This window comes from Thalassophryne amazonica, chromosome 9 (assembly GCF_902500255.1).
Source record: "Thalassophryne amazonica chromosome 9, fThaAma1.1, whole genome shotgun sequence".
In the NCBI taxonomy this organism is placed as follows: Eukaryota; Metazoa; Chordata; class Actinopteri; order Batrachoidiformes; family Batrachoididae; genus Thalassophryne; species Thalassophryne amazonica.
The window spans coordinates 77647071-77662580 of NC_047111.1; the positions used below are offsets into that span (position 1 = coordinate 77647071).

The 15510-nt window shown below is 44.1% G+C and overlaps 1 protein-coding gene across 1 annotated transcript in view; it reads left to right on the forward strand.

Annotated features, from left to right (window-relative positions):
• The window catches only part of LOC117517961 (ryanodine receptor 1-like), a 200213-nt gene that overhangs the window by 15496 nt on the left and 169207 nt on the right, over positions 1 to 15510 (forward strand). The window contains exons 5-13 of the mRNA XM_034179082.1: positions 4927 to 5001; positions 5146 to 5224; positions 5308 to 5420; positions 5506 to 5605; positions 8591 to 8687; positions 9432 to 9506; positions 9594 to 9750; positions 10142 to 10306; positions 10402 to 10523. Coding sequence (XP_034034973.1) covers positions 4927 to 5001; positions 5146 to 5224; positions 5308 to 5420; positions 5506 to 5605; positions 8591 to 8687; positions 9432 to 9506; positions 9594 to 9750; positions 10142 to 10306; positions 10402 to 10523 — 983 coding nt within the window. The remainder of the gene's footprint in view (positions 1 to 4926; positions 5002 to 5145; positions 5225 to 5307; positions 5421 to 5505; positions 5606 to 8590; positions 8688 to 9431; positions 9507 to 9593; positions 9751 to 10141; positions 10307 to 10401; positions 10524 to 15510) is intronic.

Consider the following 15510-nt stretch of genomic DNA (forward strand, 5'->3'; position numbering starts at 1 on the left):
TTGCAAAAGCTGTACCCACACTCGAAGCAGGTTCGTCCTGGAAAAGATGTAATTCTTCAGAGTGATGGTGCGATGGCTCAAATCTTACCACACCCACTGTACAGTCCAGATGTTAGGCCCCCAAATTTTTTCCTTCTTCCCAGGCTGAAAGAATGCCTGAAGGGACACCGTTACACTAATGATGCAGAGGATCAAGCAAATGTGCATCAGTGGTCCTAAGAGAAGACACATGATTTCTTCACCAGCGGGATGCAAAAATTTGCCTTTGGTGTGGAAAGGTAAGGTGACTATGTGGAAAAGTAATGACACCGCCTGATAGAGAGTCATTCCAAGCCTAAAGCAGATATGCAGTTCATGTGAGTATTTTGCTTGTTATTGAAATAATCGTGAAGGAGACAGATCTTTTCAGCCAACCCTTGTATTATTATATTGCCATTATATGCAGTAATACTTGACACGTTATACTGTAGTGACTACAGTATAATGTGTTGTTATTTGTTTATTTGGACTACACTGTAGTATTATTATAATTATTATTATATTGTAGTATAATAATAATAATAGTTATTATATTTATTATTATTATTATTATTTATATTTTATTATTACTTCTACAGGTGAACCTCGTAAATTTGCACAAGTTGGGGTCCACAAAATCAATTGAGTTAATTAGGCTAACCAAAAACATATAATAGTCTAGAGTTTCAGGGTCCACAAATCTACCACGAGTAAAGTCGAAATGCAAGTTACGCATATGTGAGTTAACAGGGTTCAACTGTATTTTGTCATTTAATTTTTAAATGGACCACAATGGAAATAAGTGTTTTCCCTTTCTTATGTTATCCATGTATTTTTAAGTTTATTTACAATTATATTATGTACTTACATTGAACTTACTATATAAAATCACATGCACACGCAAGCTTTTAATATATAGATGATTTACTGCCCCCTGCTGGAATGGCATGTGAGTCCAGAATGTAATTATCAATGTCCAATATTCAGTGATGTTAGCTAATATCCATAGTTTCTCCAAAGGTATTAGTCATATCAATGTTCTGTTTTGGTGGTGTTCATTCTTGACCCAAATTACATAAGCATACCAAACGGCAAATGTCAGCTCTCCCCAGTTTCTCCGTGATAGAAGTTATACACATGCACGCATGCATGCTTGTACTCAGATGCTGAGCCAGAGCTTTTTGTCTTTTCTGCATTCTGCCACAAGCAGGTTGTCAGAACGGGCGGCAGCCCGGCGCCAGGAATGGCTGGACCTGCAATACAGACTCCCAGGCTAGGCTTAGGTGTGGAGGAAATCATGGTCTTTATTCCAGGCTCCGGTATGGTACACATGTAATCAGTCAGCGAGGCAGAGGTACAAGCAGGGTCAGGCTGAGACGCATTCATGGACAGGCGGGGTTCTGTGGCACGAGCAAGTACGGACGTCCAGGGAGACGCAAGAGGCGTAGTTGATGCGTAGCAAAACTCAGGACTGTGGAAGGCGCTGGAAAGTGTACAAAGACAACAATCTGGCAGGGAAGTGAAGGACTGTGAGGTTTAAATGCATGTGGACTAATTAGGATGTGAGATGAGGAACAGGTGGCCTTCATGTGAGGAAAGATCTAGAAAGGGGGTGTGACTAGTGAACAAAGATAATGCACAGGCAAGATTGTGAGGAGGGGAGTGCACAAACTGAAGTGATGTAATACACAAAGACGTGAGCTGGTGCAAGAGTGGGAGTGAATGAAAACACAAAGCAGACATAAACAAGGTAAGAGACAGACATGGGGCAGGTGCAGTGATGTGAAGTGAGAACGATCAGATATGAGAGGGATGAAGACAAAATGGAACGTACAGGATGTGGAGTGAGACAAACAAATGGCAATGAGGAAAAAACAGAACAACAGAAACCGAGGGCAGAATAAAATGCAATGATAAATAGGAACTTGAACAGAACAAGAGACATGAGAACTAAAAGAGAACCAAGAGATAATAAGGACAAAAGATAAAACTAAACTGGAACTGACTAATGACAGAATACAATAAAGGTAACCAAGCAAAGACTAGATGATAAACAGAAAGCAAAACCCAATATTAAAGTACAGCAGAAAAATTACAGAAATGAAAACAGCAAAAATAAACAAATGATAACTAAATGATCCATAATGTGAACACAAACCAGCTAGAGCAAACTCGAACCGAACTGAACATACAGCCAAAGAATAAAAGTAACAAAGAAACAAAATGACAAAGCAAAATAGAACCGAGAATAATCACATCATGAAAATAACAACTAATAAAACAAAGCTGGGGCAGATGGAGATGAACAATAGAAGCTTAGATCATGGCGGGGCATGACACGGGTGCTCTTATTTTTACACACCCACAGACATCAAACGCAGTACACCTGTCACTCATGGTAACGGGAACATGGCACTTACAGACATGTCAACCTTTATGGATTGTCCGTAAATTATATGGATTTTTCCAAGTTTCAGAGTCATACGGCTGTACAAATAAAGTCTTACAGATATTCAGGGTTTTCTGTTGAAAATGTATTTTATTGTTGTTTTTCTTAAACATTGTCAAATGATTGTCACAAAAATACACAAACACATTGTTCTAAACAAAGGATTGCGAAACCGGATGCTTGTTTTCGCATTACCGTAACTTCTAGACTGGTCTGCCGGAGCGCGCACTCACTCATTGCAGTGCTTACAGACGTTCTGCAGCTGCTCCTAGACAAAAATAACAGCATGTTGGTTGTTCAATACATGACATTAAAAAATAACTTTCATAATCTTTTGACGACGTTTAATGCATGTGTGTCTTCACGTCGATTACACGCACAGACACAGAAATGGTGTCCAACATAAAAAACACGCTGTAAGACGTTTATGATCGCACCACTGTCAAGATAATTCAATGATTTTCACTCTTTCTTCAGTTCGTTCATTCGAGATTAAAATATGAACAGTTTTAAACTGTACACTCTTGTACTTGTCTGTGACTTTTTCTGTTTTAAATAAAAGATAAGCAGACAAACATGATGTGGGTAATGGGTTGTTTTGGTTTACAAGAAATAAAATTCAGCTTTTACACTAAAAAAATCTAGTTGTTTTTACAGAAAAATTCTGGCAGCTGTGGTTGCCAGGGGAATTCTGTCAAAATTACAATGAATATGTAAGTATGTATTCGAGTATATATGGTTTGCACATACATATTTATGTAAATTTTACAGTTTAAACCTGTAATTAAAAAAATAATCTGTAATTTGGATGATGTTTTTCATGTTGAATTGGCATGGCCATGCTGATATTACACCTTTTTTCTTTTTCTTTTTTTTTTTTTTTGGAAAATTTACAAATATATTAAGTCCCTTTGGCTGCTCCCATGATTTCACTCAGGGTCACCAAAGCAGATGCAAGGAGGGTCTGCATGTTGATTTGCCACAAGCTGTACACCAGATGCCCTTCCTGCTGCAACGTCACATTACACAGTGAAATGTGGCAGGGGTGAGGTTCAAACCAGGAACCTTTGTTACTGAAACCAAATGCACTAAACACTTGGCCACCACCCCTGATATCTGTCTGTATCTTATAGAGTAATAAGCACAGTAGCTTGTGGTTAACGCATGTTGCCTCAGAGCAACATAAGGATTTTGTGTTGATTTTATGGATTTTCTCACTTGATTATACAAGTGGACCCTCAAAAGGGTTGACATGTATGCACTTAATTAAACTAACTAAACCATTTGAACTACAAAAACACAATAAATTAGTAACATTAACAACACTGTTAAACATGAACCACAATAACATTTAAAACCCCAAAACTCTGAACTCCCATGGTGCATTGAAGCACAACAACCATTGTTCACTGTTGTTAGCTAATATCCCTAATTTCTCCAAAAATATTATTCCTATCAACTTTCTATTTTCGCAGCATTCATCCTTGGCCCAAAATACATAAGCCTGCCAAACGGCAAATGTCAGCTGTCCCCAGTTTCTCTGTGATTGAAGCCATACACATACATGCATGCACACAGTGGCCACTTGGCTCTTATAATACAGATAAAATAATAAAAGGAAAAAAGGAAACTGGAAATGACAGTAAAATGATTTAAATAATTTAAAATACCATTTTTATGTGTATAATTTATGTTGAATTTTTACCATCAAAACTGTAGTTAATGGTAAAATACAACTTAAATACTTCTGCCAAGGAGGTTAGATTTTTGGCCGCATCCGTTTGTTTGTTGGTTGGTTGGTTGGTTGGTTGGGTTTTTTAGCAGGATTACTCAAAAAATCCTCAACGGATTTCAATGAAAATTTTACCAGGGGTGTATCTTGGCCTAACTTAGAAGTCATTAAATTTTGGTAATGATCCGGAACACAATCCGGATCCAGTAATTTTTTTAAGGATTCTTTATCATTGCAGGATAGGGCCAAGACAGGTCACAAAGGCTGAACAAAAATTAAGTTACGACACAACAGTAATTTAGCATTTGTTTCTCCTCATTGAATAAACTTGTTATTAGAAAATAAAAAACTTGTGTAGTTCATGCAATTTCTCTTTATAAATACTCGTACATTTGCTGAAGATCTGAACCTGAAACATGACGGTAGATGCGTGAAACGACGTGGAATAAGTCTCTTTGCCAAAGGTTATTCCATGTGATGTCAGTGACCCTATGGCCTTGGTGGAGGTTTGCGCTCTCCGAGTGCTTCTAGTTTTGATATTGTTCATTAATTTTCTTTTTTCTTGTAATTTGTATTTATTGTGGCTTTACTTCAGCATCTTTGGACTGTTACTCTGTTGTTGTCATCTCTGCCTTATACACTATTACTGTAACAAGACAACCTTTGCAGGTAGCAATTTAAAGGGTTACTCAACTATTTTTTTTTTTTTACATTTTTTTTCTGCCAGTCGTCACAAGGCGGGGGTCACCGAACCTTGCTGTATGGACATGCCATCCTCCTGAAACACACTCACTCCAACATGGTGAGCTTGTTCATACGTTACTGTTGCTGCTCTGTCCTATGGTCTGTTTTAAGCCCACAGAGCGGGGCTCCACCTCTTAGCTTGGAGCGCATTTCATTGACAACACTAATTTCATGTTGCTGCTTCTGTATTTCTGTGCTGCAGTACTTGAGCTGTTTGACTACTTCACGCTCACTGACAGACAAACTGGCGTTTGATGTTGGCTTGCAGGAGGACTCAACAGGTTGCTTTCAAGGTTCACAGCAAATTATGTCTCACAGATGTTGAGGTGGGTGTCTGCACTCTGAATCTGTCTGTTTGTCACAGGTGAGGCATGCTGGTGGACCATCCATCCGGCCTCCAAGCAAAGGTCAGAAGGCGAGAAGGTCAGGGTGGGAGATGACCTCATTCTTGTCAGTGTGTCTTCAGAGCGATACCTGGTAACATTAGTACATTCATTTCCACCTTGACTCACAATTGCTGGTTAATCTTACAAACATTACAAAGATGCATTTGTTTTTTTAGCATCTCTCCTATGCTAGTGGGGATTTGATGGTGGATGCATCCTTCATGCAAACACTGTGGACGATGACCCCTGTGATGTCTGGATGTGAGCTAGCTGAAGGTCTGTCTTGTTGTTTCATTCTACAAGTAGCCATAAACGTGTCTGTTCTCTCTTCACACATAACACAAATGAGGCCAAATGGTGCACAACAGAAGATTTGAAAGTTGGCACAACCATTCGACCACATCACATGCACTCCACATTCGTGTCGCGCTCTTGCTTGAAACCCAATCAAATGGCATCAAGATGAGGTCGTACTGCTATCTGACCATGATTGCAGCATACATGTAGCATGCCGTATGCAGGTTGGGCCATTCAGACCACGTTCAAGGGGTTGCACTAAATGATTGGCCATGTCAAACCCTGGCAGAATGTCGCGATCGAGCCAGCCTTTACACCAGCAACTGAATGAGGGCGAATGGTGGGCAAATGCCCATTCGACACACACTCAGCCACAGTTGAGGTGCCATCCACAATCTTCCAACAGCAGTTGCTGGGCACTTAGACAATGCGGGCCCATTCGCGCGGCCAGCACAAATGTAGTGCCCAGGACACGACTGTCAAGGTGCGGTCAAGGTGACGACAGCTCAGAGGGTGGTCAGTGTGATGTGTCTGCCCCCCCAAGCACCACAAATGGCATGCGAGTGTGTCGTGCATCACCCCTGAGCACCACGAATGCCATACGAGTGTGTCTTGCTCCCCCCACTCCAATCCAACATTGTCGAGGTGCGGCCAATGTCCGAGGTGGCAACAGCTCGAACGGTGGCTGGAGTGCAGTGCGATCACTGTCCAGCGCAGCGTGCACACATGGACAGGCTGTCATGTCCATGATGGACGTCATTTCACACACAGTGTCATTCCCTCCCATGGGTTACACAATATATTTGAGACATCATGATCATCAAAGCTGTAATATGAGACGTGTAGGTGTGCACAGTGTGCTGCCTGCCCACTGCGAGTTGATGCATGTGACAGGGTCGGCGTACTGTTACCAGACACAGCTGAGCAGGATCTGAGAGCTGTCAAACACCCATCATTACATACACAGCATGTCCCTGTGGAGGTGGAATCGTGGCCAGCAGTATGCCCAGCTGCCACAACAGAGATAAAAATAAAAACCCTATCCTGCACCTCACGCCATGTGACATGCGATCGCAACGTCTACACGGTCCATCCGTCATGTGGACATTAGCTGACAGACTGTCAATCTGTCACGTGTCCTACACACGTACCAGTGTCTCACTCCCTCACCCACGCAATCAAATCTTCGCTCGTCCTCACATTCCCAGCGCTAAACTGACCTCCCATCAAAAGGATGGTGCACTGGCAGGAGTGTGTGTCTCACATGACGGAGTGCGCGCATGCATACCATACATGCAACCATACATGCATTGAACAAGGGATCTAAACAGCATGCGAGTGTGTGGCCAGATGAAATGTTCATTCAGCTGCACGTGTGTTTATAATGACTGAATGAGCCGCTATGCGCACATGTGCGTGCATGAGCACAGGAGGTGTCCACCCAGAGAGCGCACAAAAAGGCTGACAGCTGTCAGTGATCACATGCTTGTGTAAGGTCCGGTGAAAAATGCCTTTAGGTGTTTGATCAGTACATACTTGCATTGCAAGACTTTATTCGACTGGCTGGACTCCTTAACTGCTGGTGAACTGTGCTGGCGGTGCACCAACCTCCCACATGTGCGCAACATTCTTCAGATGAAGCCAATGAACGTTTTCTTCTGTCTTTTTTTTTTTTTTACTCTTTTTTTGTGTGGCCATTTTACTTGATACGCATCCTAACACAATTGCAGTTGGATTATCAGTGCAGGATGGCACTTCACATGGTATTTATTTATGCCAGAGGTGGATTATGCATTTGTCAGATCATCGAAGTTGCCAGCACAGAGGGCAGTAGGTTGAAAGGGACTTCACCAGTTGTCTGTGCTGCGGAACGCGGGGTACTGGAGATGAGTTGCATGTGTATTTATGTTGGGATGGCCTGAGGAAACATTTCTGCATTGTACCCGCTACAGATTTAGGAGGTGAACATGTAATAATACATGCATTACACTGGTGACATTTCATTCAGCTGCGTTGCGGGGCGCTGCACCAAGCCTCTGACGCGTGCACAGTGCCACTTACATGTAACTACATATCAAGATTTCCTTTGGGCTCCCTGGCCGGGATCCAGTGAAGGCGGAAAAACGTGGCACAACATGTTGGCAGGCTTTGCTGTAACCGATTGATCTCAGAACTCAGTCAACTGTGATCATATCATTTCAGATGCTGTTTTGATGCCGTCAGAATATATAGACTGCGATCAGATGACGCACAAACTGCACATTGACCGCCGTCAGATGTGCATCTCATCCTGATGGCACCAATAGTGTTTTAAACATGTGCAACACACTTGGGACAGCTGAGCGAATGGGACCAAATATGTAGATGTTCTTAGACTCTGTCTGTTGGTCTTCAGACCGCACCTCAATATTTCCTGGTTGTGGCCAGATGTGTCATTCTGACACCATTCGGTCTCAATCGGTGTATGTGTGATGGGGTATATGGAACAGAAGGATGATAATTCTTGTATTCTCTGCACTTTATAACAGGAATTAAATATATTTACAGACAAAAAGAAATCCATTTGTTTCCTCAGTTCCAGCACAGATGTTGTCCCAGCGTCAAGTCAGCAAGCATCAATTAAACATCATTACCAGTAACATGATTGTCTTACATTTAAATGGTACATTCATTGTTCTTTCTTCGATTTATGAACATTTGTACAACATTTAATTGCTTCCGGTGCTGTGACAGCGCGATGTGGTTTCACATCTCTCACCACGGTCAAAGTGTGTTTGTGCGCGTGCACACAATCTTGCACGAAACCATCGCTGTGAGAACATATGGCATCCGTACATGGCTGTCCGACCGTCTGTTCCTCCTGACTGCAGCTTTAATTTTTTGGCTTTCCCCCATTCAGCCTGATTCACCCAACTTTATGTTATGTGTGAAGGGGCCTTCACCAATGTCACTGTCATTCTGTAGGGTTTCTCACTGGAGGATACGTGCTCAGGTTGTTCCACGGTCACATGGACGAGTGTCTTGCAGTCCCAGCAGCTGACCAAGGGGATGATCAGCGCAGGTGATTATGTTTCTTGGTACATACACAGCAACAGATGAGGGGAATGGCATTTGGGGATTGAGGGATTTGCAAGTTCCCCCATGAGGTGCTGACCATAGGTGTCATAAAATATGAGGATCTTGCATAAACAAAGGCTGTTTGAGCAACACTGATACATGCAGCATTGGAAGATTTCCAGTGTTTAAAATAAAAATTATGTATTAAAAATGATGACTATGGAGCCAGTATTTAGCTTCCCAGATTGCCTTAGAATGCACGAAAAAGGCTATAGATTTTTACAATTTTCTGGGACAGCATGCGATGTGCTATCAAATATTAAAGTTCTAAAATGTATCACTTTTAGAAATAAATAATCCTTTCTTACACCCAAAGCAAAGCAGTGCACACATCAACCTAAGTGTCATTGCTAGTTTTAAACTGATGCACTTGTCATTTTCATGTCTAACATCCACACTGTGTAAGTACAAAAGATACACATAGCTCATTTCTGCACCCATGGGTGCTGGTGTCTTGCCATCGGGAGTCAGGAGAAAGCCATGATGTTGGCTTGGCTGATCCAGTGAATGGTGGGGTTTTTTCTAGTGGTTTTTTTTATGCATTTGCTGTACCATTGAGTCACCAATGAAGAGTTGCCTTCCTGCTAGATTCTCAATCTGAAATGATGACAGTCTTTGAAAAATGGTTGTCTATTATAAGAAGTACAGTACACATAGTCATTGATGGACATCTTTCTGTTTGGTTCAGAGTTGCTCATTACGAGGGAGGGGCTATTTGCAGCCATGCTCGGTCGTTATGGAGACTTGAGCCACTACGAATTGGGTAAGTATGTCATTTGATGTCCCTGTATTTAACACACTTGTGGATTTTACAGTATGACATGTTTCGGTATTTCGTACTTATTGATAGGTGGAGTGGAAGTCACATTAAATGGGGCCAGTCTTTCCGAATTCGCCACATAACAACAGGCCGATACCTGTTTCTCGATGAAGAGAAGAGACTGGTATTGGTGGACCCAGAGAAAGCAAATTCCAAAATGTCGGCCTTCTGCTTCAGAATCTCAAAGGTGACTTAACATCAGGTTGTACTACAAAATAGAATGAAAGGCAACAGAGGGCTGATACACCCTGTCTCCTCTACACATCGTGTAAATATAGGAGTCAATACTGTGTTTTTGGAATGTGCGACTTCATAACATGACTTCTATGTGGATTAATTTTGAAGTCGTTAATACAAATCATTTTCTGATCAATAGCCGCTTTTTAGTAACCCTGCCCACGGTCTCTCTCTCTCTCTCTCACACACACACACACACCAGTGAAAATAATACCCTGCTATCGCCGCTTCACCAATGTGCAGGGTAAATATTTCAGTTTAAGAACTCCTGTTATGTGTCTGAAACTCCAAAATATATCCTTTTTTTCCCATTTATAAGCTCATGCTTTTTTGAATTACAGGAAAAAATTGAAGTGGCCCAGAAACGGGATGTGGATGGCATGGGCATCCCTGAGATTAAGTATGGGGAGTCTATGTGCTTCGTACAACATGTTTCATCGGGTCTTTGGCTCACATATGCTGCTGTTGATGCCAAATCAGCCCGCTTGGGTCCTCTGAAGAGAAAGGTAAAGTACAGGGTTCACCCACAGCTCATAATGCCTACAAAAAGTTGTGAGATTGTGCTGATTTGGAGTACTTATGTTCTTTGTTTACACCTTAGGCCATACTGCATAAAGAAGGTCACATGGACGATGCGCTCACTGTCGCCCGATCACAAACAGAAGAATCCCAAGCTGCTAGAATGATATTCAGCACAACAGGCCTCTTCAACCAGTTCATCAAGTAACACATCCTGATTTTGTTTTTTAAAACTATCCTTTTCCCACATGGAACTGATTTCGTTTATGACATTGAGAAAGAATACACACCCGCAGTGTGAAATTTTGTACAGTTATTGGGGACAGTCCTGTCATTCTTTTCCACTGCTTTAGCGCCACTAGTAGGTTAAATTTGGAGTTTTATTTACACATGGAATGTTGAATCATATGCCTAATTTTCAAAAGTCAGTTACCATGAAATTTCTTGGATCAAGCAGAGTTCAAAGCACTTTACAGCATCAATTTCCAGTTGACAAAATTATCAGCTACATTTGATTTTATGAAATGTTTAACAATAAAAATATTCATAGGCCACAAATTTTTTCCAGTCTTCACAAACATTGGTACAGTTGATCTTCAGACCAACACTCAAAATGTTTTCAATATGACTGATGTTTCACAGCATTTGTCCATCACAGCCATTTGAAACACTTTGCTATATCAAAAGCAAAATAACTATGTTGCCTTGAGACACTATTATTAGGAAGCATACGCACGCACACACACACACACACACACACACACACACACACACACACACACAGACACACAAACTGGCACATTTAACTTGTAGGGGGCGCTGATTCCAGTGCGGATGCTCAAATAGTTGTTTCAAATACTATGTCGTACTAAACCGAGTGGAGCCGAGCCGAGTAGATCTTGGTAATGGAAAAGGGCCTTAAATGGCAGAGTTGGGTAGAATTCCTTTGAGATGTCATCAGATACTGAATATACAATACAATTTGACTACTTATCTACTAATAGACACAACCACACAATTTTTTTCTTGATAATCTATAAATTAAATGATCAATTAAAACAGAGTCTCTCAAAATATCAAACTATCCATTTTTAAATGCTTACTTTGTCAAACTTTATAATTTAATTTGTTGTTTGTCAGACTAAAAAAATTAATATTTGTGGTTATGCCTATTTTTACTATGAAGTGCATCATTTTCAGTAATTGATTTTGAAGTAAATCAAAAGTATTCAGATTAGGTAAGTAATCCAAAAGTATTCCAATTTTATTGTAGTTTGTATTCAGTAACTGATTACATTTTTGCTGAAGATGCTGTAGCTCCTCTGAAAAAGAGAGCTTTAAATCAGAAGTGCCTGACTCCGTGGTATAACTCACAAACTCGCAGCTTAAAGCAGATAACCCGTAAGTTGGAGAGGAAATGGCGTCTCACTAATTTAGAAGATCTTCACTTAGCCTGGAAAAAGAGTCTGTTGCTATATAAAAAAGCCCTCCGTAAAGCTAGGACATCTTACTACTCATCACTAATTGAAGAAAATAAGAACAACCCCAGGTTTCTTTTCAGCACTGTAGCCAGGCTGACAAAGAGTCAGAGCTCTATTGAGCCGAGTATTCCTTTAAGTTTAACTAGTAATGACTTCATGACTTTCTTTGCTAATAAAATTTTAACTATTAGAGAAAAAATTACTCATAACCATCCCAAAGATGTATCGTTATCTTTGGCTGCTTTCAGTGATGCCGGTATTTGGTTAGACTCTTTCTCTCAGATTGTTCTGTCTGAGTTATTTTCATTAGTTACTTCATCCAAACCATCTGTTGTGTGGGCCGCCAGAAGAGGAGGTACTGCTGGCCCACCACCAGAGGGCGCCCTGCCTGAAGTGCGGGCTTCAGGCACGAGAGGGCGCTGCCGCCTCCAGGAACAAGCCGTGGTGACAGCTGTCACCCATTAACCGTGACAGCTGTCACTGATCATCTACTCCACATCTGGAATAAAAGCAGGAAGACACCTCCACCACATTGCCGAGATATCATCTTCAGCAAGAGGTAGTATCCTCAGCCTTTGTGGTAATTTTCAAAATCTATCTATTGTGAGTGTTTGCAGGAGTACCGGCCCTTAATTTGTGGAGGCTGTGCAGGACGGCACTCTTTTCCTCTGAGGGATCGCAGCAACACGTATTGAGTGAGAGGTGGAGGTGGAATTCCCACCATAATTGTTACTGGGTGCACGCACACCCACACTTGACTGTTTTTGCTTTCTGCCAGCAGTACCAGATCCGACACGCCGAGACGGTGGCCACCTGGGGACTTCGGGACTTGGCGGCTCCAGTATCCCTCGGGTTCGGTGGCGGTGGAAATCGTGTGGTTCCGGTTCGTCTCCAGACGGGCGTCTCCTATCGTCAAGCCTGCCCACACGACACCTTTATTAATTGACTTGTGTACATTCTGTAATCTGCTGTGTTTTGTTGTGACATTCACAACAGTAAAGTGTTCTAATTTAACTCCTTCCATTGTCCGTTCATTTACGCCCCCTGTTGTGGGTCCGTGTCACTACACTTTCCCAACAGGATATCTCGGCCAGCGTCATGGACTCCGAGGGGCGTCACCCGGCTGTTGAACGACCAATGGGAGAGCAGGGAGCGCAGGCGTCTGCAGGAGGCGTGATTGGTGAGCTACAGCACATTCTCACCGCCTTTATGGCTCGGTTGCATCAAATGACCGAGCAAAACATCCTCCTGAACCGCAGGGTGGAGGCTCTCTCCGCGCAAGTGGCGGCGAGCGCTCAGGGCGCTGCTGCAGCTCCTCCTCCTGTCGACCCCGTGCAGGATATGAATGTTCCAGTGGTGGTTCAACAACCCTCCCACCATCCCCTGAAGCATACATAAGCCCTCCAGAGCTGTACGGAGGTTGTGTGGAGACGTGCGTGGACTTTCTCATGCAGTGTTCGCTCGTCTTCGCACAACGTCCCGTCATGTACGCATCAGACGCTAGCAAAATAGCTTATGTGATCACTCTGCTTCGGGGAGAGGCACGCGCTTGGGCTACGGTGCTTTGGGAGCAAAATTCACAGCTCCTTCACACGTACACTGGGTTTGTGAGGGAGTTCAGAACAGTGTTTGATCACCCTAACAGGGGAGAGACCGCTTCAACTGTGCTGCTGTCGATGAGACAGGGACGCCGGAGCGCAGCCGCTTATGCAGTCGACTTCCGCATCGCGGCTGCGAGGTCCGGCTGGAATAACGCTGCGCTCCGCGCCGTCTTCGTAAACGGACTATCGTCGGTCCTGAAGGAGCACCTGGTGGCCAAGGATGAACCGCGGGAATTAGATGGGCTTATCGATCTTGTTATACGGTTAGACAGTCGGTTGGAGAAATTCACGTGGGACACACACACATTTCCACACGGCTCCCAGTTACAATCCTTAGCAGGGATTTAACCCTTCAGGCCCCAGCACTGGTAGACACAGGGTCAGAAGGGAATCTGCTAGACAGCAGATGGGCCAGGGAGGTAGGGCTCCCTCTGGTGGCGCTTCCTTCACCATTGCAGGTGCGAGCACTAGATGGCACCCTACTCCCTTTAATCACACACAGGACACTACCAGTAACTCTGGTAGTGTCAGGGAATCATAGGGAGGAGATTGAGTTTTTTGTGACTCCTTCTACCTCCCGTGTGATTCTGGGGTTCCCCTGGATGCTAAAACGCAATCCCCGGATTGATTGGCCGTCCGGGGTGGTGGTACAGTGGAGCGAGACCTGCCATCGGGTGTGTTTGGGATCCTCGGTTCCTCCCGGTTCCCAGGCTAAGGAGCAGGTCAAAGTTCCCCCCAATCTGTCGGTGGTGCCGGTTGAGTACCACGATCTTGCTGATGTTTTTAGCAAGGATCGGGCACTCACCCTTCCCCCGCACCGTCCGTATGATTGTGCCATCGATTTGTTGCCAGGCGTGGAGTTCCCGTCCAGCAGGCTGTACAACCTCTCCCGACCTGAGCGCGAATCGATGGAGACCTACATCCGGGACTCCTTAGCTGCCGGGCTGATCCGTAACTCCACCTCTCCGATGGGAGCAGGTTTCTTTTTTGTGGGCAAAAAAGATGGCGGTCTTCGTCCATACATTGATTACCGGGGCTGAACGAGATCACGGTTCGCAACCGATACCCGTTGCCTTTGTTGGATTCGGTGTTCACCCCCCTGCATGGAGCCAAAATCTTCACAAAGTTGGATCTTAGGAACGCATACCACCTAGTTCGGATCCGGAAGGGAGACGAGTGGAAGACGGCATTCAACACCCCGTTAGGTCATTTTGAGTACCTGGTCATGCCGTTCGGCCTCACTAACGCCCCCGCGACGTTCCAAGCTTTGGTTAATGACGTCTTGCGGGACTTCCTGCACCGATTCGTCTTCGTGTATCTGGACGATATACTCATCTTTTCTCCGGACCCTGAGACCCATGTACGGCATGTACGTCAGGTCCTGCAGCGGTTGTTGGAGAACCGGCTGTTTGTGAAGGGCGAGAAGTGTGAGTTTCACCGCACCTCTTTGTCCTTCCTGGGGTTTATCATCTCCTCCAACTCCGTCGCCCCGGATCCGGCCAAGGTTGCAGCGGTGAGAGACTGGCCCCAACCTACGAGCCGTAGGAAGCTGCAACAGTTCCTCGGCTTCGCAAATTTTTACAGGAGGTTCATTAAGGGGTATAGTCAGGTAGTTAGCCCCCTGACAGCCCTGACCTCACCAAAAGTTCCCTTCACCTGGTCGGATCGGTGCGATGCCGCGTTCAGGGAGTTGAAATAGCGCTTTTCGACTGCACCTGTCTTGGTGCAGCCCGATCCTAGTCGCCAGTTTGTGGTTGAAGTGGACGCCTCTGACTCAGGGATAGGAGCCGTGCTATCCCAGAGCGGAGAGACCGATAAGGTTCTTCACCCGTGTGCCTATTTTTCCCGCAGGTTGACCCCAGCAGAGCGGAACTATGACGTGGGCAATCGAGAGCTCCTTGCGGTGAAAGAGGCTCTTGAGGAGTGGAGACACCTGCTGGAGGGAGCGTCAGTGCCTTTCACGGTTTTTACTGACCACCGGAACCTGGAGTATATCAGGACCGCCAAGCGACTGAACCCCAGGCAAGCCCGCTGGTCACTGTTTTTCGGCCGTTTTGACTTCCGGATCACCTACCGCCCCGGGACCAAAAACCAGAGATCGGATGCCCT